This window comes from Vipera berus, assembly GCF_964194415.1.
Source record: "Vipera berus genome assembly, chromosome: 3".
In the NCBI taxonomy this organism is placed as follows: domain Eukaryota; kingdom Metazoa; phylum Chordata; class Lepidosauria; order Squamata; family Viperidae; genus Vipera; species Vipera berus.
The window spans coordinates 204,037,796-204,060,773 of record NC_138204.1 but is presented as its reverse complement, the minus strand read 5'-3'; the positions used below and the strand labels follow the sequence as shown (position 1 = coordinate 204,060,773).

Here is a 22,978-nt window from a genome sequence, read left to right as displayed (position 1 = left end):
TGTAACTTTGAACTGTCATTAACAAATGGCCATAACTGGAGGACTCCCTTTACTACTGTATCTCTTACCGCAAAGTTTTAGAGAATAAAGAAATACAGGTAGTCCTTGACTCACGACCACAATTGAACCCAAAATTTATGTTGCTAAGTGAGAAATTTGCTCAGTGAGTTTTGCCCCGTTTTATGACTGCCCTGTTTGTTGTGAATCACTGCAGTTGTTAAATTAGTAACTCAGTTCTTAAGTGAATCTGGCTTTGTTTTTTCCAAAGTGGATCACAGGACCCTGGGATCCTGCAACTGTCACGAACCATTTGTCGAGCATCCGAGTGTAAGTCAGATGACCAGGGGGATGCTGCAACAATCATAAATGTGAAAAATGTTCGTAAGTTCATTTTTTTCAGTGCCGTTGTAACTTCCAATGGTCACGAAATGGACTGTTCGAAGAAAAGGACTGACTACCTGTACTTTCTACTATTACTTATTGTCCCCTTGAAGAGCAAATAAGGGGGGAAATGAGATTGAGAAGATCATTGCCATTTCTTTGTTCCACATACAAGCTGCCTTTTTACCGTCGAATAGTATTTTTCTTTTTCTTGCGTAGTGACCCAAATAGACTGCAACAATCTGTTTCTAATATTACTCTGGTCTGTTTGTATTCTAGGACGACGGTTGTAGCCGCAGCTGCCTTCCTGGATGCCTTTCAGAAAGTAGCAGACATGGCAACCAATACACGTGGTAAGCAGATGTGTCTTTCTTTTTTTTTTTTTACCTCAGTGTGTACGTGGTCTGCCAAACCTGTAGGTGCTGTCTCACCCTTCTGTTTTTTTTTTAAATTTGGCTATTGGAACCAATGGCGTATCTGTTAAGACATCTGTGAATATTCAGTTTTCCCTCCCCAAGCGTGAATATGTGGCACTGGCTTGAAAGAATATAAGCCAGAAACCTGTCACTGAAACTTGTTTGGTGTGAATAACAGGCGTGTGGTTTCATTGGCCATCTGAATAAGCTATTGTGGCTTGAAACAAAAGGGCTGCTTCAGTTTATTGGAAGAGAAATTTATTGGGGCAGATGAAGTCTTGAGTCTTGATTTTTGGAAAACGTTGGGAGGAAAGCCACCAATCCGTTAAACGAGGCGCAGTGTATATATATATATATAATGCAGCTCCTCAGGTCTTCTGTACAGTATTCTTGCTAAGCAAAATGTCTGGAGAAGAAAGGAATAGAAACGAACGTGATTCATTTGCCATAGCCTTTCGAAGAATCAGGGACCAGGCATGCCTTGAAATGCATAAAGCTGTGAAGGAACTTGTGCAGGACACAATTTGTAGATGTTGGTTTCTGTCGCCGATGCACAAAGACATTTTTATGGCCAAGGGCCACTCGAGTTGTTTCTGGGAGCTACAATGTGGGTGGATCTATTTTTTCAGCAATAGGAATGTTGTCGTTTTGATGTGCCTCTTTTTATTATTTATTTATTTATTCTTTGGATTTATATACCGCCCCTCTCCCGAAGGACTCGGGGCGGTGTACAGGGCAATTAAAACACTATATACAACACATAATATACAAAAATTAAAATAAATTAAACCAAGTAGCCCTCAACAATAAAACACGTTCTAAAATTTAAAATCTAAAACCCCAGTCCCTCAGTCCAGGCCGGCAAGTTCAAATAGCCAAGTCTTCAGGTCGCGGCGAAAAGAGCGAAGGTCGGGAGCCATCCGGAGCTCAACAGGGAGCTGATTCCAGAGGGCAGGCACGCCCACACAGAATGCTCTCCCCCTGGGGGCCGTCAGTCGACATTCCCTGACCGACGGCACCCTGAGGAGGCCCTCTCTGTGGGAGCGCATAGGACGATGGGAAGTTAATGCCGGCAAAAGGTACTCCCGTAAATAACCCAGACCCATGCCATTTAGGGCTTTATAGGTCATCACCAGCACCTTGAATCTCACCCGGAAGAGAACTGGAAGCCAATGCAGCCCGCGGAGCAGAGGTGTTACATGGGAGTATCGGGAGACCCCCATCACAACTCACGCGGCCGCATTCTGCACCAGCTGGAGCTTCCGAGTGGTCTTCAAGGGCAGCCCCATGTAGAGAGCGTTGCAGTAGTCTATCCAAGAGGTCACGAGTGCATGAGTGACTGTGCGTAGGGCATCTCGGTCCAAATAGGGCCGCAACTGGTGCACCAGGCGAACCTGGGCAAAAGCCCCCCCTCGATCACAGCTCCTATATGGTCTTCTAAACTGAGCTGCGATTCAAGGAGGACACCCAAGTTGCGAGCCCTATCTACGGGGGGGGGGGGTAACACCTCACCCCCTATAGATAAAGATGGAATAGAGCAGACAACCTGAGATGCCAGTATGCACAGCCACTCGGTCTTGTCGGGATTTAGACGAAGCCTGTTCTTCCCCATCCAGACCCTCACCGCCTCCAGGCAACGGGACATCACGTCGAGGGCATCACCGGGTTGATCTGGGGTGGAAATAAAAAGCTGGGTATCATCAGCGTACTGATGATACCCCACCCCAAAACCACAAATGATCTCGCCCAGCGGCTTCATATTTTTAGAGCCTACACTGCAGTTTCCCTCTGTTTCATAGTTCATCACAGCAAAAAAAAAAGTTCTTCCCTGAGGGGGAAAATGTTGTGACAGTGATGAAACTTGTAGCTGTGATAGATTGTGCTGCCTTAATAAGACAGAGGTAGAGAGGCAAGCAGGCAAAAGGTCCAGAAGAGGAAGGCTTCAAATCTGATTTTGGAAAGAAGCAGATAACGGGTGAGAAGGCGGCAGATGGACAGGGGCGCATCGGTAAAGCAGAGAACGTAACCGTAATTTAAAATTATAATGCAGATTTCCCAGCTGCTGGAGGTCTATAGCACTGATGGCAAACCTTTTAGAGACTGAGTGCCCAAACTGCAACCCAAAACCCATTTACGTATCGTCGAGTGCTGGGTGGGCATGGCCAATTGGGTGGGTGTGACCCATTGGGTGGGCGTGGCTGCAGTGGTAACGGCAGACTGGGCGGGACTAAAAAGTTGAATCAATCAATTCCAACTTTGAGATCTTTTTTTCCCTGCAAGAAGTTGAAATTGATTGATTGATTGAACCTTTTTTTTCTTTTGCACACAGCGGCGGAGGCCTAAAGCGAAAAGGGTTTATAAAACCCAGCTGAAGGCCTAGGTCTGGGGCGACGGTATGCGTGCCCACAGAGAGGGCTCTGCGTGGCATCCGTGCCGTAGGTTCACCACCATGGGTCTATAGAAAAGCCTTATGGTGCTTCATGGGAGGAGATGGGGCCCAGATGCCACCCCAGTGTTTGGAGGAGGGGGTTTAAGGGTGGGGTTGGTAACTAGAGGTCCCTGAGAGGTATGCTACTCCTATTCCCATTCTAATTCTCCCTAGGATATATGTATTTATTCCTAGTATTTCTGTGTCATTCTATTGTAGTAGGCTCCATGTAGTGCATAAATAGAGATGAAATATATTACAGTAGTGCTAATCAGCAGAAATGGATCAGAAAGGAAAGCTAAGATCTCTCAAACAGTCTTTCTCGCAGCCAAAGTTTTACCTCTTTCCAGAAACTCTAGAAGAAGGCAAATATTGTTATGTGGGGCAGTTTATTCCATAGAGGGCCATGATGTGGACCGCTTTTGAGATGACCCTGGTCCAAGAGCCCTATACAGGTAGTCCTCGACTTACAACAGTTCATTTAGTGACTGTTCGGAGTTAACAACGGTGCTGAAAAAAATGACTCATGACCATTTTTCATACTTGTGACCATTGCAGCATCCCCATGGTCATGGGATCAAAATTCAAACACTTGGCAACTGACTCACATTTACAGTTGCAGTGTCCTTGGGTCATGCGGTCACCTTTTGTGACCTTTTGATGACCAAAGTCGATGGGGAAGCCAGATTCACTTAACAGCCGTGTTGCTAACTTAACAACTGTAAGATTTCCCCAGATTTTAGAGGAAGGGAAAGGCAATCTCGCATATGAGAAAGTAAGCAATGCTCTGCTGGATTGGACCTCCTGCCCATCTAATCCAGCAGTCTGCTCTCACCGTGACCAACCAACCTACACAGGAAGGCCTACTAGTCTCCCAGCAGATCCCACTGACTTCCAAGAATTTTACTTTTTTAAAGTAAATCACGTATAGTCAAGGCTATGGTCTTCCCAGTTGCAATGTATGGCTGTGAAAGTTGGACCATAAGAATTGAGGCCTTTGAACTATGGTGCTGGAGAAGACTCCTGGGAGTCCCTTGGACTGCAAGGCAGTCAAACCGGTCAGTCCTAGAGGAGATCAACCCTGACTGCTCTTTAGAAGGCCAGATCCTGAAGCTGAAACTCAAATACTTTGGCCACCTAATGAGAAGGAAGGACTCACTGGAGAAGAGCCTAATGCTGGGAAAGATTGAGGGCAAGAGAAGAATGGGACGACAGAGAATGAGGTGGCTGGATGGAGTCACTGAAGCAGTAGGCGTGAGCTTAAAGGGACTCCAGCAGATGGTAGAGGACAGGAAGGCCTGGAGGAACGTTGTCCATCGGGTCGCGATGGGTTGGACACAACTTCGCAACTAACGACAACAAAAGTAAATCAACTTGGTAGCCAGCACCACATTTCATGGTAAAATCTCTTGGAAAGACTTAAGGTTAAGAATAACCTAATATTGCATTACGTGCTTGAGGCACTGCCTTCCTTCCTTCCTTCCTTCCTTCCTTCCTTCCTTCCTTCCTTCCTTCCTTCCTTCCTTCCTTCCTTCCTTCCTTCCTGCCTGCCTGCCTGCCTGCCTGCCTGCCTTCCTGCCTTCCTCCCTCCCTCCCTCCCTCCCTCCCTTCCTTCCTCCCCAAAAGCTCCTGTAGCTACTTGCCAGAACTTTAGCTATAGGCTTTTCGTATAGTATTATTTTTAGGTTTATCTGCTTATGTTTCAATATGGGAAAGAATGTACGTAATGCACCTCTCAGAGGGTAAGTGCATTTGAAGCTGACTCACCAGCACTACTTAATTGATCCCATCCAATATGAGATCCACTGGAAATGCCTATTCATTGCAGTCCTGTCGTTTGGCTTTTATTGTGGGTAGGGTGGTTTTCTCCAGTCCTTCTAGTGCCTTGCAGATCTTTTGAGGCTACATGTCCCAAACTTCCATACTGGCTAGGAATTCCGGAAGATGCCTTGCCATAAATGTGGAAGGTTGTACCCATTGGGCAAATATGAATGAAGGATTTTGAGTGTCTTCATCATCAAGAAAAGGTTGTGGCAGACCCTTGATGCATTCCTTTGCTAATTAACAAAGCGTGACCTTTTGTTTATCTTAAGGTGCTATATTTCAAATCCATGTGTTACGTTTGTTTTACAACATTCTTTCTAAGGTTGATATAACTACTATTTAGCGCCACCACTGGTTTGTTTGTCCCTTTGGAAGTGGGTGGCCTTCGCAGATCAGCAATCTAAAATGTATTTTCAAAGGCTGCATCTCATAGATCTGTGGTGGCAAACCTATGGCACGCTTGCCACAAGTGGCACGCAGAGCCCTCTCTGTGGGGACTCGCGCCATCGCCCCAGTCCTAGGCCTTCAGCTGAGTTTTATAAAACCTTTTCGCTTTAGGCCTCCGCCGCCATGTGCAAAAAAAAAAAGTTCAATCAATCAATTTCAACTCACAGGAAAAAAGATCTCGCAAATTTGGAATTGATTGATTGAACTTTTTAGTCCCACCCAGTCTGCCGTTACCACTATGGCCACGCCCACCCAGTGGGCCATGCCCACTCAATGGGCCACACCCACCTGGCACCTGACAATATATAAGTGGGTTTTGGGTTGCAGTTTGGGCACTCGGTCTATAAAAGGTTCGCCATCACTGTCATAGATTCTCCTTTCAAATATGTAAATATGCTTTTTCTGGAAATGTAAATAATACACAATTGATACTAATTCTGGGAGGGTCAAATTAGGTTCAAGTTTCACCTAGCCCAGGGGTGTCAAACTCACAACGTCACGCGACGTGTCGCGACATATCGCGACTTTTTTTCCATTGCCGGCAATGGGGTTGGCGCGGTTTTGGCATGACATGCACCCTGTCCGCGGGCTGGCAGGTTGACACCCCTGACCTAGCCTGTTAAAAAGAAGGGCAAGAATAACTGTGGCCATTTTCTTTCAGAGACAGAATATTTCTTCCTAGAAAAAGTTCTCAGTTTAAGCTGATAAAAAACAGCCGTCATTTTGTGCCTGTTACTTCTGACTCAGCTGTAACATTCTTTGATTTTCGCTTAACGTGATAAGAGAACCCAATTTCTGTGGTTTAAAAATTGGCTTAGGGCTTAGTATGACATAACCAAGCTGGTTGTGCTTAGCCAGCAATTACAGTTAAAACAGTAATTGCTGCATATTTCATGCATATTACCAGCAGCAAATTTCAAGATTTCAGTGATGTAAAATATTTGTCTTGTAAAAACAGTGTTGTCTGTCACATGATCACGTTGATCTCTCCTGTTGGTCTCCCATTCAAGTAACAATCAGGTCCACCTTGCTTAGCTTTTAGAGGTCATTCAGTGTTAGCTACATGCTATCATCTAGTAAGTGACATGTATGTAACTTATACTGTGTATGATGTATGTGTACTTCAGTATTTTTTGGGTTGTGGATAGGTACACTGAGGAAAAATTAGCCAAGTCAAGTTGTGCATACTATAAAACTATTTTACCAGAATTTGATGTAACCGATCATATGCTACAGATTAAATGTCCTCTGCAATTTTTGTCATGGGCAAAACAGCACCATTCCGCCGATTACACAAATTATATTATTTGCATCAGCTTGCTTCCTTGTGTTGATGATGCCATCAAGTAAATTATGTACATCCCGTCTGCTTTTTGATTTGATTTGATTTGAAGACTTTCTTGAATAATAGCCGTACCTCCTTTGCATTCATCTGTTAAATCGAGCTTCGCTTTGCATTTTCGTATATAGGCAGTCCTTGATTTACAACTGTAATGGAACCTGCCCATCACGGTTGTAAATTGTGACAGTCATGAAATGGGTGGGTCACAACTTTTTACCCCCATAGTTAAGTGAACCAATGGTTCATAATAATTTTTATATATTGTATTTTATTGTATTGCCCTGTACACCGCCCTGAGTCCTTCGGGAGAAGGGCGGTATAAAAATTAAATAAATAAATAAATAAATAAATAATGGGGACAGCCTTGCTCAAAACTGGAAGTAAGTGCCAGTATTTAGCAAAACTGTTGTAAAATGGAGGCACATGACCATGTGATGCTGGAAATATCTGTAACTGTGGCTGTGTTGCAGAGTGCCCAGTGTTCGGTCACATGACCACCCATCACCTATTGGAACATTGAATCTGGGTCATAAGTAGCCCCAAAGTAAATCAGTCAAAACATTGAATGGTTGCTAAGTGACTAATCATACATACATTGAGGACCTGTATGGTTTATTTAAATTTGTAACCCTCTTTCTTATAAATAGATTCCACTTGTGGGTAATGGTAATGACATAATATGAGCAACAAGCCCATTCCAAAATACTGAAAACTACAAAAGAAAAAAGGGAAGATTCTCTTACTGCAGTTCCTCAAACGCTAATTTTTCCACGGTATTTTTGCTTGTTTGAGTTTCTGCTAATTTCTTCCTAAGTAATGTTTTAATTTTTCCCCCTAATATTTTGCAGTTGCCATTGAGAACCTCTTTGTGTTGTGTATAATCTGCCTTCTGCTAGAAACAAGTCAAAAATCTGCCCTGGGTTTTAGCTTCATATACATCCTGTATGGTCCTGGTTTCCATAACAATTTGTCTATGAATTCTTCAAAAAGTGAGGTCCAGACACAATTTGAATGTGAGATGTATGCTTACGTTTCATTTCTTTACAGTTCTATAGCATGCCTCATTTCCAGTGAGTTTCTTCACATAGGATGATGGTTCCTGTAGTGATGACTATCTAGGAATAGGTTGTTATTAAGATAATTGGGTATAATGATTTTAACTTCATATATGCTGCTTTTTATTACGGTAAGTTTATTCCTGGAGGAAATGCATTATGTTATGCATGACACAAGCTTAAGTACCAAAGATTCTGTTTGCTTTGCTTTGCTTTGCTGGAATAGACAAATAACTTAAGCTGTCTTCTTATCCCAAATATAATGGCTTTAAGGAGGCATAGTTGCCGCAAGTGCAAATTTTTGGACAAAGCTCTTGCTTTGGTGGAATTTGGCTTTATAAAACAGCACTGCAATGATAAAACTTCCTCTTTCAGTTAGTTCTCTCATCAAAAAGCTTTAGCCGTCTCCTCAGATGTTGATATGGTGGCCTTATATTATTTATTTTTATTCTAATTCCATTTATATCCCGCCCTTCTCCGAAGACTCAGGGCGGCTTACAAGCTTAGCAGTAGCCTTCATTCTATTAGAAGACAACCTTTTGGCCTGGGAACCATTTTGTCATTTCCTGTCCAGCCTGAAGAAACTTTGGAGGGGGAATCAGTTTTGAAGTTTTGAGAATTCGGTTTTGGAATTTCTAGATCGGGGTTTTCTGACTTTGGCAAGTTTAAGACGTGTGAATAAGATGGGTGAACTTCAGCTCCCAGAATTCCGCAGGTAGCCATGCTGGCTGTGGAATTGTGGGAGTTGGAAGTCCACACATTTTAAACTTGCCAAGGTGGGAATAAAGCCCTGGTCTAGAGGGAGGTTTTAAAAGTGAGAAATTGGTGCCCTAAACCTTACAGAGGCTTTAAGACCTTGTTAATACCTCAAAGGGACGCGGTGGCTCAGTGGGTTAGGACGCTGACCTTGTCGATCAGAAGGTCTCAGAAGGTCGGCAGTTTGGCGGGTCGAATCCCGAGTGCCGCGTAGCAGAGTGAGTGCCTGTTACTCCTCCCAGCTTCTGCCAACCTAGCAGTTCGAAAGCATGTAAAAATGCAAGTAGAAAAATAGGGACCACTACGGTGGGAAGGTAACAGCGTTCCGTGCGCCTTTGGCGTCTACTCATGCCGGCCACATGACCACGGAGTCATCCTCGGACAAGCGCTGGCTCTTCGGCTTTGAAATGGAGATGAGCACCGGCCCCTAGAGTTGGAAACGACTAGCACGCATGTGCGGGGGAACCTTTACCTTTTAATAAACCCTCAGATCAGCTGGTTTTTTTGGGGGGGGGTTAAAAATATTCAGGCACTCACTTTACCTGTGACTTAATTTTTAATTGGATTTATATCTATCTCTTCAGGGTTCAGAGCAGCTTAAATGGGGCATGGGGTTCTCTCATTTTATCTCCATTACAAAAAACTGTGAGTAACCTGGACTGAGTGCAAGCAGTTGGCCCACACTCATCCAGCTAACTCCATAGTTGAATGGGATTTGAAGCAGTCCAAGTCCTAAGGCGTTATTAACACCTGTATCACATTGTCTTGCCTTACTTTTCGTACCTCCAGGCTCTAAAGTGGTGACGGGTACCATAATCAGTTTGGTAATGACTCATTCCTGCCTTAAATAAGACTTAATTTCCAAGTTGTTACCTGCTCTAGGGAACACCCCTTGGCACTCATCCACTGCATTGCATCCTTGTGTAGGATTTCAAAGGGCAGTGCAACAATACGCCCACAAAATGACATGGAAATACTGTCTGTGTTTACAAGGTGTGGTGTATTTGACTTGCATGGAAGCATTCATTTTCTGTGAGTAGCTTAAACAAAATTGCTGACTTACTCTTGCCTAATGCAAAAAAGAGGGATACATTGCAAATTTTATTTTGAAACCCTAATGAGCGGAGAGCTCTCTTGAACGTTGCTTATTGTAGTTACTGGAAGTTGCAATCTATTTTAGGGCCCAGCCAATCCTGCTGAGAAAAGCGTTTTATTCTTGACAGTCAGCAGGAGACCTCATGAGCTGTTCATCAGCTTTTATGAGCATTATTATTAGCAAGAAACAAAATGGCTGTATACAATAATCCTGTATACATTTATTATTAAAAGGTAACATGACCAAACTACTATTACGATCCATGTTTTATGTCTTCACCACATCTGAAGTTACCTGGTATGGCAATAAAACATTTGTAAGCTCAAAATCTGAGTTGGTGGACGCAACAAAACGTGTCCTAGCTCTCCTCTCTTTTAACACACCTCTTAATTTCTTCGTAGACACAGAGCAATTTTAGAAATGTGTGCGCAGTAGAATTTCTGATTTGATGAATTCTTCTCCATCCCAACCATATCTCTTTTTTTTTGGTCCTGTTTATCCAGTGGGCTTTGTTTCTTAGGATTTGCGAAGGAGAAAAAGGTAGTGTAAAGAAAAATATCAGTACCTTTCTTTGGGGATACTTTTCCAAGTTTAATCAAGTCATGATATCAGTTGGGTTAGCAGCCTATTTCAGTGTACAAGCTTTATTTTTGTTGTAAAGAAAAAAAATGACCATAGAGGTAACCTATATAGATCAAATCTGTCTTCACCCTATATCCAAAGACCATGGTGGACCACCCCACCCCATTCATTGATCAGTACTGCCCTACGTGGTGCTGGAGAATCTTGTTGTTCAGTCACTAATTTATGTCTGACTCTTTGTGACTCCATGGATCACAGCACGTCAGCCCCTTCCCCTGTATTCCACTGTCTCCTGGAGTTTGCCCAAATTCATGTTCATTGCGTCCATGACACTATCTAATCATCTCATTCTCCGCCATCCCCTTCTCCTTTTGCCTTCCCTCTTTCTCAATGTCAAGGTTTTTTTTCCCAAGGAGTCCTCTCTTCTCATTAGGTAGCCAAAGTATTTGAGCATCAGCTTCAGTCTGTATCCTTCCAAAGACCTGCCTTAACTGCCTGCATAAAATGTATATGATTTATTTCCATTGTTCTCCCTGCCCTGACTTGTTTTTTCACTTACCCAGTGAAGACCTTTAAGCAATGAAGACCATGTGAGCATTGAAAGCGTGTGAAAGGATTGAACCCATGTTCCGTTGAACCATCGTATTATGTCTTGGGCTGTTGGGGGCAGAGCATAGAATGCCTTAGGTTCTGTTCAGTTTAGGCCAGACATGTCAAACACAAGGCCCGGGGGCCAGATCCGGCCTGCGAAGTGGTTTCATGCGGCCTGTGAAGCCATCCTGGAAACAGGGAGGGAACGGCCCCCACTACCTTGGCCCTGGCCCAGAGACCCTCCTTCTGCCAGAGACCCTCAGATCTGTCCCACTCCTGCCCAGGCCCCCATAGGCACCCTCGATGCGAACGATGTAGAGCTGGCCACGCCCACCCAGTAGGCCATACGCACTCTAGCCATGCCCACCCAGTAGGCCACGCCCACCCTGGCCATACCCACCCGGCCCCCTGAGGGCAACCGCAATGCGGATGCGGCCCTCAATGAAATTGAGTTTGACACCACTGGTTTAGGCCTTGGTTCAGTCAGAACTGAAGTTAATATTCTTTTGATTGGCTGTATTAAATATTCATGCAGAAGAAGCTTGGAAGCTTGGAAGATACATTAAGGACCATTGTTTCCTCTGCTACTTCCGTTTTGCCCCCTTCCTGTGTTTCCAGGAGTTTGAATTTATGAGACTGATGCGAAGATTATTTGAAAGCCCAGTACTCCCTCCAGGATGGACAATTGATCTTCAAAGAACAATTGTTAACAAATCCTTTGATACTCCCTTTGGTGTTTGTATTTTTCCTCCCTGTTTTTCATTACAGCGTGCCTTTTGTTTTCTTTAGCTTTTTATTCTGTATTATTGAGAAGTAGAATTAGACAGGGTCTCTTAACCTCTCCGTGAATCACCCCAAGAAAAGTAGACAACCGGGCTCAGCAGATGATTATCAAGGGGTGTGTGTGTGTGTGTGTGTGTGTGTGTGTGTGTGTGTGTGTGTACTTAACTATTTAATGTTCCCTGCACTCCTTCATAATATGTTGAACAACTTTGCACTGCACATGTTTATTGTTGCAAAGAGTTTATGTACTTTTTTGGGGAAAGAATCTTCGATTCCTTTCTTAGATGAATGACTGATCAAGTTGTGAGAGTAGACTTTGATGCCCAGAGTAATTTCTCGTCTGAAAAGTAAATCTGATATAAAGTTGAATTTGAAAACCATTTCAGAATTGCGATGGTGCTGAAACTTATGAATTAGAGTACATGGATCTGTACCATATGCCAGCTTGACTTTTTTCTACATATAGAATCTGCAGTATAGAATCTCTAAATCTCTAAAGCGAAAATTAGAATTCTAGTACCCGTCTAATTTATTGTAACTTACGTTCATAATGATTTATACAGGTAGTCCTTGACTTAATGATCCTTTGTTTAATGACCATTCAAAATTACAATGGCACTAAAATTACTTAAGAGCAGTCCTCAGAGTTACGACTGTTGGAGCGGCCCCACTGTCATGTTACCAAAATTTGGATGCCTGGCAACTGGCGTGTGTTTATGATGATTGCAGCATCCCTAGGTCGTGTGATTGCCATTTGCAACCCTAGAATCAGGGGTAGGCAACCTTGGCTCTTTTATGACTGGTGGACTTCAACTCCCAGAATTCCTGAGCCAGCCATGCTGAGGGGAAAGGGAGAGTTTTCAAGCTGAGCCATGCTGGCTCAGGAATTCTGGGAGTTGAAGTCCACGAGTTATAAAAGAGCCAAGTTTGCCTACCCCCTGGCTTAGGGAAAAACTAACTCACCTTCTCAATTAAATTATATTTTAGGCTAACATTGTGGTCTCATTCCCCTTACATACAGTTTCAACGACTACTCTTTCCTGCAAGATCTTGAATTGTCCAGTAATGAGCATTTACCTAAATTTGATAAATATATATTTTTTGACAGTATCTTGGATGAGGACCCCACACCCACCTAATCTAGTAGCATGGGAACACCTCCCTGGAAAGCATCACTTAACATAACCTAATAATTAAAAAAATGTATATTTCTGCACTGGAAAAGGTTTGGTTCAGTGAATGAACAGTTTATAAAACCCTGCCCAGCTTTTCTTTTCTCTTTGTTTGCTGACAATGACTGTTTAATTTGATCCTCTTGTAGGAGAAGGAATTAAAGAATGAAAGAAAATCAGAGTATTTCATCTTCAGTTACAATTGGAATCCAGTGACTTGCATTTTTGGCTGAAAAAAATGTGTATTAATCTTAATTAGTGGGGGAGGAAGCTACCCACAACATTACAGGCATGCTGTCTATTCTTATTCATTGATTATTATTTTTACTTTAACTGAGACTAGAGCTAGCTGAGTTCATACAGTCCCAATTAATACAGCCCAGGAGCTTTTCCTGGGAGGATATTTCCAGTTCAATAGGTTAAATAGTCACTATGGTAACCAACATGGATGGGTTTTTTTCTGTGGACCTTTAAAAACATAATACAGAAACAAACTCCAACTTCCTTCTTTGGCAGCCTTGAATTCTTCAAAAAGATTGTATTAAGTAAAGGTGTATATTGCAGAAACAAAAATCTGGAAAAATTTTGTTGGAAAAATACTATTTTGTATTAAAGCAATGGGATGCAGATTTGTGCTAGTTGAAATGAAAAGAATGTGCAGGGCAGATTACTAGTATACGTAAATTAGACATAAGAACTGGGGGAGGAGTGAAACATGTCATCAGCTTAGAGTTGTTGAGCTCCCATAAGTGGGCCAAGTCCAGTCCCTCCTGCATTCCATTGACTTTACCTGGCACTAATTTAGTGTTGATCTTTAGTTGACAAGATTCTAGCCTTATAGGCTTGAATATATCTTGTATGCTGCAATCTAGTGGATAGTTCTGATTCTTTGCACCTGACAATAAATATCCTGATGTCCTTCAGATATTTTAGACCAAAAACCCATGCCACCTCTGATTGTCTGCCATAATTCCTTTATTTGCAGTAATCTCTATTGGTTTCTCTTGAGATGTTGACTAGGTTCAGTGGCTTGCATGATTTTAAACTTGCATGAATCTAGCCATTGTGGTTTACAGGTAGTCCTCAACTTACAACTGTTTTTGAGCCTAGAATTCTGATCGTTAAGCAGGTCAGCTGGTGACCCTGCCCAATTTTACAACCTTACATGTGGTGGTTCTTGAAAAAGCAGTGGTCATAAGATAAAAGTGGTGGTCATTAAGCAAATCCATTGTTGGAAGTAAATGCTAATTTGTGGCCAAAACCCGGCATAAATTGCAGTCACGTGACCTTAGGATGCTGCCATGACTGTAAATGTGGGTCAGTTGTTGAGCGTCCAAACTGCAGTCATGTGACTACTGGAGGGGGTGAAGTCAGAAATTCAAACGTGGATTGTAGGTAGCCCTGCGAAGGCCTGTCATAACTTCAACTGGTCACTAAACTAAACAATCGGTCATAAGTTAAGGGCTACATATATAAACCTTTTTTTATTGTAGTCTGCAAACTCAGTCAAATGTGGCATAGTCAATACAGGAGTTGACTGAAGCAGGCTTAATGTGACCTGACAGCACGTTATGTATGATGTTTAGAGACTTGGATTGGGACTGAGGATAACTAGGTTCACGTCTGCTCTTAGCCACAGATGCTCAATGAATTATTTTCCCATCCTAGCCTTATAACATACGTGAAGAGTCTCTTTTCTTCGAGCTTTTGGAGAAATGCAAGAGATAGTGACGATGATAAATACCAATAATAGAGATGGCAATGGGATAATCTAGTCATTCCTGGCCAGTATATTCAATCCATTGCCAGCTAATCTTTTTTCTTAAGATTAAGGTGACGGTAAATTTTTTGCCTGTAATGCATGGTGCTTATTTAGAATACAAGTGACTATCTAGTCCCGTGGTGGCGAACCCATGGCACGCGTTCCACAGGTGGCACGCAGAGCCCTCTCTGTGGGCACGCGCGCTGTCGCCCCAGTCCTAGGCGTTCAGCTGGGTTTTATAAAACCTTTTCGCTTTAGGACTCCGCCATGTGCAAAAAGAAAAAAGGTTCAATCAACCAATTTCAACTTCTCGTGGTAAAAAAAAAGATCTCGCAAAGTTGGAATTGATTGATTGAACTTTTTAGTCCCACCCAGTCTACTGTTACCACCGCAGCTGTGCCCACCCAATGGGCCACGCCCACCCGGCACCTGACGATGCATAAGTAGGTTTTGGGTTGCAGTTTGGGCACTCGGTCTCTAAAAGGTTCACCATCACTGGTCTAGCCTCTTTTTAAAAAATCTTCAGTGATGGAGCACCCATGATTTCTGGAGGCAAGCTGTTCCACTGGTTAATTGTCTTCACAGTTAGGAAGTTTCTCCTTAATTCCAGGTTGCTTCTCTCTTTGGTCAGTTTCCAACCATTGTTTCTTGTCCTTCCCTCTGGTGCTTTGGTGAATAACGTGATCCCCCCTTCTTTGTGGCAGCCCCTCAAATACTGGAATACTATCATGTCTCCCCTATTTCTTCTTTTCTTTACACTAGCCAAACCCAAGTCCTGCAGCCGTTCTTCGTATGTTTTAGTCTCCAGGCCTTGGATCATCTTAGTTGCTCTTCTCTGAATTTTTTCCAAACTCTCAACCTCCTTTTTGTGATTTGGTGACCAAAATTGGCTGCGGTATTCCAGGTGTGGTCTCACTAGGGTTTTATAAAGCCGTACTAATACCTCGCGTGATCTTGATTCTCTATGCCTCTGCTTATGCAACCCAGGATTGTATTAGATTTAAATTTGGAAATTTATCCAATTGAAGCTGCCTGAATTACTTGATTTCTTCTATTCTCTTTAATCCTGAGCTGTGCCCTTTTTTCAGATTTCTTAAGCAAAATGTTTGTGACAGACTTGGGCCCTTGTTTATGTCAGGAAGATGGAAAGATTGGAGCTTTGTCAGCATTTCACAGACTAGACAGACGGGACACTGCAAAAGAGGAACTCTGCCCAGCACTTGGAAAGGAGATCTTGTGCTTTGATTTAGGATATTCTCCCCCACCCCCACGCCTGGGACCCATTGCAACATTCCCTAGATAATCATTTGCATAAATAGGGCCTAGCTGCATGAATCCAGTTGAGCTGTTTTCAATTCCCTTGATGGTGATGGCCCAAAGTGCACCATTAGCAGTCATTTTCTGAAGCTTGCAAGCTAAACAAAGGGTCATGCTTTGCATTTAGAGATAAAAACGCTTTGTGTAAAAAATACCTTGTGATTAAAAGCAGCTTTCTGCTTTTCCCCCCTCTCCCCTCCCCCCCATTTCTCTTGCATAGGTCATGTCTCTTTTAGTTTAAGACTTATATTTCAGGAACTTTCTCGCATCTAATATTTTAAAATCCTGCTTACCTTCCTGGTCTTACCAACCCTTTTTTTCAAAGTGGGAGGTTTCCTGCTATCCTAAAGCAAATCTTCAAGGGATGAAGATGGCTGGAAGTTGAAAGGAAACCAAAACCTGCATTTAGGAAAGAGTAAAATTGCCAGCTTTTTCAAATGCTTGAATTTTACTTCTGACCTTAAAAAAAGATTGGGGGGGGGGTTGTGTGGGATCTCAATTTCTAAAATGTTTACAATTAGGGCTATTTTCCCCAAAGAAAGCAGGGCTTTGTTACTTTCAAGTCTTGTTTCCCCATCAATTTTTTATGCGCCAGAAGTCAGGTAATGGGTGCCATGGCAACAATAATTGATGCAACCAAACAGGAGAAAGTTTTCTTTTCATAAATCTGACACATGGGGTAGCAACGGTTGCCAAAAAAGTGTATTTGCTAATTATTAAAGGAAAACAGCGTGTTTGTTGTAGTTTCATTCTTACTTCTCAGCAGTTAGTGTCCATGTTGTCTGTGATTCTTAAGGCAGTATACAGATATTAAATAGCCCTTTATTTCATAGTTAAATCTGTCATTTGGGCATCTGACGGTGGTGAATGCCGTATTCTTCCTTTTATTGATTTGGGGTTCCGTAGGAGATGACCAGGCTGAGTCAAATGCGTCAACAGTCATGAAGCTCTGAGCTCCAAGAAGAGATCTAAGTCCAGCCCACCTTAAATTTCTTCTTATCTCCCGCTCATTTCCCTTGACTGTTAGTTGGCCAGATTCTTGCAGAGAGCTTAAGCTTACAATAAATCTTTATACTCCTTGAACTGCCTGAATCTCCTGATTTGCCTAGTGCTGGACAGGTTCCCTGTATTTAATGGATACCATAGAGTTGTAGGCTTGCAAAAGAAGGTTAGAAAAACACCCTGTTTCTGCATTTTCTACATTGCATGATTTTATACACCACTGCCAAGAATCTGCCTCCGTTCCAGGCTAAAAATCCCCCAAATTGTTGCAGAGGCTTTGGGTAAGTGGCCTATTGTAGCTACATAAAGATTTTGGTTGTCTTTCTTTATACATGTAGTCCTCAACTTAACAACCTTTCGTTTAGTGACCGTTTGAAGTTACAACCGCACTGGAAAAAAGGGACTCATGACTGTTTTTCACACACGACCATCGCAGCATCCTCACAGTCATGTGATCAAAATACTGGCTTGTATTTATGACGGTTGCTTGGCAACCGGCTTGTACTTATGGCGGTTGCAGTGTCCAGGGTTATGTGATCCCCTTTAGCGACCTTCTGACAAGGAGGAGGCCAGATTCACTTATCAACCGTGTTACTAACTTAACAACTGCAGCGATTCACTTAGCAATTGTGGCAAGAAAGGTCGTAAAATGGGGCAAAACGCACCTAACTGTCTCACTTAGCAACAGAAAGTTGAGGACTGCCTGTACCTTTTCCAGCTTTTCAATTTTTTCCTGATCTTCCTTCCTTCCTTCCTTTTTCTTTTTTTTTTTTTTTTTTTAAAATCTGCATCAAGCTTCATCACTGATTTTAGGTCAAGGAGCTTGAATCAACAATTTTGTAAGGAAGGAGCAAATATTTCAAGGAATTGTACAAAGGAAAAAGATGCAGCCAAATGAAGCATGAATGCCGGCCAGATTTCATTCATATATGCACACAAAAACCCCTCTTTTAAAAAATCCCCCCTCCCTTTTTTTTTTGAAATCAATTCTTGGCGCAGCCTCTGATTTGTGATGCAAATGAAACCATAAAAATTGAATTGGATGGGCAAACCCATTTTGCATCCTTCTGCCTGCACTATTTGTGTGCAAAATAAGGTCAGGGATATAAGAAGTCCTAAGATGATGGGTTTGGGAAGCTTCACTTAATGGTTGGCACATCAAAAGCAGCTTTGTTTAATCCTTGAACACAATGGCCAGTGGCACTGATTTTCTTGCTTAGGCATTTCCGTCTCTTGTGATGCTATCTTTCTTCCAAAGCTACTCTTGAGCCCTGCTCTCTGATGTTCGTTCCCATTATCCCTGGAGGATTAAGGTCTCTGTATATTTTAACACATTCCTGTTGTGGAAAAAGTCTTGCTCAGCAGCTGAGGTTTGTTCCGTGCATGTGGCAAGCCAGCTAGCAAGGTTTATCACTGTGCAACACTTTACTCATGATGTGTTCCTTATTTGTATGCTCAGCTGCATCGTATGCACTCTTTATTTTTCTCTGCACCAGGTTTTTCACGAGCCAGTTATTTATCTCGCTGTTTGGTGGCAACAATCAACGTGTCACAACAAGGCTTCCTCTCTGTACCCACCTTTTCTTCTCCTTTCCTTCCTTTCATTCTTCCCCTCCTTTCTCTCCCCCCCTCTTCTCTCCCCTCCCTTCCCCTCCCCTCTCTTTGCTATTGGTTTCTTGCATTACCTGTACTCTGATGACTGGAGCATTTTCAAATACTGAAGGTGGATTGCATTGCATTGTCTATATAAAATAAGCCCTTTTTTCATTTTCACAGGCAAACGGGCTTTTCCTCCGAGCCAAAAAATACATTGCAGAAAAATCTCAAGACAATTAGCTTTTATGGTGTTTTTTTCAGATGCTACCTCTGATTGATGAGGATTGGATTCCAAAAGTTGAGGAATGTTTTTATGCCAGCGTCATGGATTTGGCGCATGGGCAACCAGAATATTTTTGTGTGATTGAATTGTTGCTTGAAAAGTTCAATACAAACATTGCTGCCTTCTGCATTATTAAAAATATATTTGTGGTTTTTTTAAAAGTAATTATTTCCACATGAAGCAAATAAGCAGGGCTTTATGGTTCATGACCGGAGAAAATGATTTTAAGGTACATTTCATCATTGTATTGATCTTTGCAGCGATCAGCGTAGAAAGCCTTGGCTGTTTCATGTATTCAGGATATCTACACTGACTGTATATTGGAAGATCATAGAATTCATGTTTGCTCAAAGCTCCATTATGAGAAGGTTAAGTAAGAGAGCTAAGGGATCTAGTTTAAACTTCAATAAGTAGAGTTTTTAATTTCCTCTGTGTGAAATCAGTTCTTCATTAATTTTAAAGCGGCACACTGCAGCAACAGATTAGCTCACTACAGAATTCCATTTATATAGGTCAGCCATGTGAAATTCCCATTTTATGAGACCCAAATCCCATTGATTAATGAAGATTATTTAAAATATTCGCAGTTGTCGACTAATATGGATTGATGAGTGCCTGTTTTCAACGGTAGGGCCAACATCCTGTTAAAAATAAAAGGGCATTAATTTGTAACCAGCTGGCGTCTCCCTGGGTAACTGGCAGTGGGCGATGGAAGCTGCTTCTCTTTGCAATGACGGTGTTTGGAAAGATTTTCCTCAGCTCATATCGCAGCACTTCTTTCTAAGCAAAATGGGGGGGGGGGGAAATTTGCATTATTCCCTGCTGCGAGTGTCTGTGCTTAGGGACTGGTTACTATAGAAACTAATATTGAAGAACTGACTGGGAGTTCATCCTTGGAGTTTGTCTGAGCTGATTTCACAGTATGGTGCAATCCAGTGTGTTGTGATTCCTGCCCACCCTCGTTTCTTTTCCAACAGGAAGGAAACGCCACACGATATTTGACTTTCGCGATAGAGGCACCAAAGAGATTGCTGGCGGGAAAGAAGAAATGGCAAGACAAATGAATGACAGCCCTTTGATTGAGATTAATTTTGGTGCGAAATAGATGGATGCATGCAAACCCCTGGGCTTCACTGAAAAAGTTGTGAATCCTCTGTGAATTCAAGGGTGTAGGGAGGGGTGTTATCCACCCCTTTTCTGACTCTTGCCCTCAACAGAGAAGAAGAACAGATGGGATACAAAAAAAACAGTATTCCTATTTGAGGCAAGACAATAGATGAGCCGTGGTTGCGCGGTGGTTAGAATGCAGTATTGCAGGGAGACTCTGCCCACTGTCGGGAGTTCGATCCTGACGGGCTCAAGGTTGGTTCAGCCTTCCATCTTTCCAAAGTCAGTAAAATGAGAACCGAGATTATTGGGGGCAAGATGCTGCTTAGAGAGGCTGTAAAGCACTGTGAAGCGGTATATAAATCTAAGTGCTCTTGCTAAATGCTATCTTCCCTTGGCTGTATATTCTTCATTCTTCTGCCTATTGAGGGCCCATCATGTGGGTTTGCATATTCTTGCCTTGTGACATCTCAATAAATGATGTATGTTATATATGTCTGGGAAAGAGAACAACATAGATAGAATTGGTCCTCTCTCTTCCCCCCCTCCCCCCCAGGAAGTTATATTGGACTTTGACAATGCTGTCATTGATATCCAGACTACATATTCTCCTTATTTGGGTCATTCAGAATAGCACAAAAAGGACAGTGTTGTCCCTCTGCTCAGCTCACAAGCAGCAAACTGAGTGCTGTTATTTGATTTTGAGTTCCGATGATTATTTTTTATATAAGTAGCAACTTTGGTCGATAATAATAAGCAGGCATATACATATAATGAAGGCTACTGCTAAGCTTGTAAGCCGCCCTGAGTCTTCGGAGAAGGGCGGGATATAAATGGAATTAAAATAAAATAAATAAAAAATAAAATAAAAAGATTATGAATGAACTATACATTCATTAAAATATAAAGGTTTTGCAAATAGATGAGTTTTTTAGTCTGGGGATTTGGGGAGAGACACTTGGCTTACTTGTATATATTGACTGAAAATTGTTATGTTAACAGGAAATCCTTTTCTCCCTGTTTTCTGATGGAATTTGGGTATAGTGTGGGTCTCCTCTTGAAGGATGATTGAAACACACCCTCATTTTATAGGTGAAATGCTCATGCATTTCACCATCTGCAGTTCCTACTTACAGTGGTCCCTCGGTACTCATAGTTAATTGTTTCTGGGAGGCGTGATGTATACATAGCACATTTGTCCCATAAGGAATAATGTAGTGAGTCACAAGGCAACCGAGTTCTAGCTTGAGTACCAAACAAACAGTGAGTACCAGGACAAAATGTTTGCATCAAAAATGCGTTGAGAACCAAATTTGATGAGTTCCAAAGCAGTTGAGTACCAAGGTACCACTTGTATTCAGCTATGGGTTGTGTTGCAGTGTCGTCTACAATAGAAAAAGGTGTTATTCCATCAAACTGAATTCTGAGTTTCTGTGCATTTCACACTTGGGCAGGGGCATGTCTCTGAGAGTACACTGTTGACTTTAGTTAGGCCAACTGAAAATAAATTTTCAAAATAAATAAATTGTGCATAAGAATCAGATGGATGACACAGATAATCATAGACTGGGGAATAAGACGAGGATAGCTGGAGGCATCTGTGGTGACGAGGGTGGACTTTCCAGCCGCACCTGTAAGAATGTGCATGAAGTATCCTTGTTGTTGTTGTTGTTAGTTGCGAAGTCGTGTCCGACCCATCGCGACCCTATGGACAATGTTCCTCCAGGCCTTCCTGTCCTCTACCATCTTCTGGAGTCCATCTAAGCTCACGCCTACTGCTTCAATGACTCCATCCAGCCACCTCATTCTCTGTCGTCCCCTTCTTCTATTGCCCTCAATCTTTCCCAGCATTAGGCTCTTCTCCAGTGAGTCCTTCCTTCTCATTAGGTGGCCAAAGTATTTGAGTTTTAGCTTCAGGATCTGGCCTTCTAAAGGCTTCAATTTCAAAGTTCAAAGGCTTCAATTCTTTGGCGCTCATCCTTTCCTATGGTCCAGCTTTCACTGCCATACATTGCAACTGGGAAGACCATAGCCTTGACTATACGCACTTTTGTTGACAGGGTGATGTCTCTGCTTTTTAGTGTGCTGTCTAGATTTGTCATGGCTTTCCTCCCCAGGAGCAAGCGTCTTTTAATTTCTTGGCTACAGTCCCCATCTGCAGTGATCTTGGAGCCCAGGAAAATAAAATCTGTCACTACCTCCATTTCTTCCCCATCTATTTGCCAGGAATTGAGAGGGCCAGATGCCATGATCTTGGTTTTCTTAATGTTTAGTTTCAACCCAACTTTTGCACTCTCCTTCTTCACCCGCAACAAGAGGCTCTTTAGTTCTTCTTCACTTTCTGCCATTAGAGTGGTATCATCTGCATATCTTAGGTTGTTGATGTTTCTTCCGGCAATCTTAATTCCAACTTTTGATTCATCTAGCCCTGCCTTTCTCATGATGTGCTCTGCATATAAGTTAAATAGGCAAGGCGACAGTATACAGCCTTGCCGGACTCCTTTCCCAATTTTGAACCAATCAGTGGTTCCGTGTCCAGTTCTCACTGTTGCTTCTTGGCCCACATATAGATTTCTCAAGAGACAAATAAGATGGTCTGGTATGCCCATCTCTTTAAGGACTTGCCAGAGTTTGTTATGATCCACACAATCAAAGGCTTTAGCATAGTCAATGAAGCAGAAGTAGATGTTTTTCTGGAACTCTCTAGCTTTCTCCATGATCCAGCGTATGTTAGCAATTTGATCTCTAGTTCCTCTGCCTCTTCGAAATCCTGCCTGTACTTCTGGTAGTTCTCGATCCACATACTGCTGGAGTCTAGCTTGTAGAATTTTAAGCATAACTTTACTAGCATGAGAAATGAGTGCAATGGTGCGATAGTTTGAACATTCTTTGGCACTGCCTTTCTTTGGAATTGGAATGTAAACTGATCTTTTCCAATCCTGTGGCCACTGTTGAGTTTTCCAAATTTGTTGGCAAATTGAGTGTAGCACTTTTACTGCATCGTCTTTTAAGATTTTGAATAGCTCAGCTGGAATACT

The 22,978-nt window shown here is 42.4% G+C and overlaps 1 protein-coding gene across 3 annotated transcripts in view; it reads left to right on the top strand.

Annotated features, from left to right (window-relative positions):
* The window catches only part of MTSS1 (MTSS I-BAR domain containing 1), a 162,280-nt gene that overhangs the window by 25,570 nt on the left and 113,732 nt on the right, over positions 1-22,978 (top strand). For all 3 annotated transcript variants that reach the window (XM_081323293.1, XM_081323295.1, XM_081323294.1), the window contains exon 3: positions 661-734. In XM_081323293.1, coding sequence (XP_081179419.1) covers positions 661-734 — 74 coding nt within the window. The remainder of the gene's footprint in view (positions 1-660; positions 735-22,978) is intronic.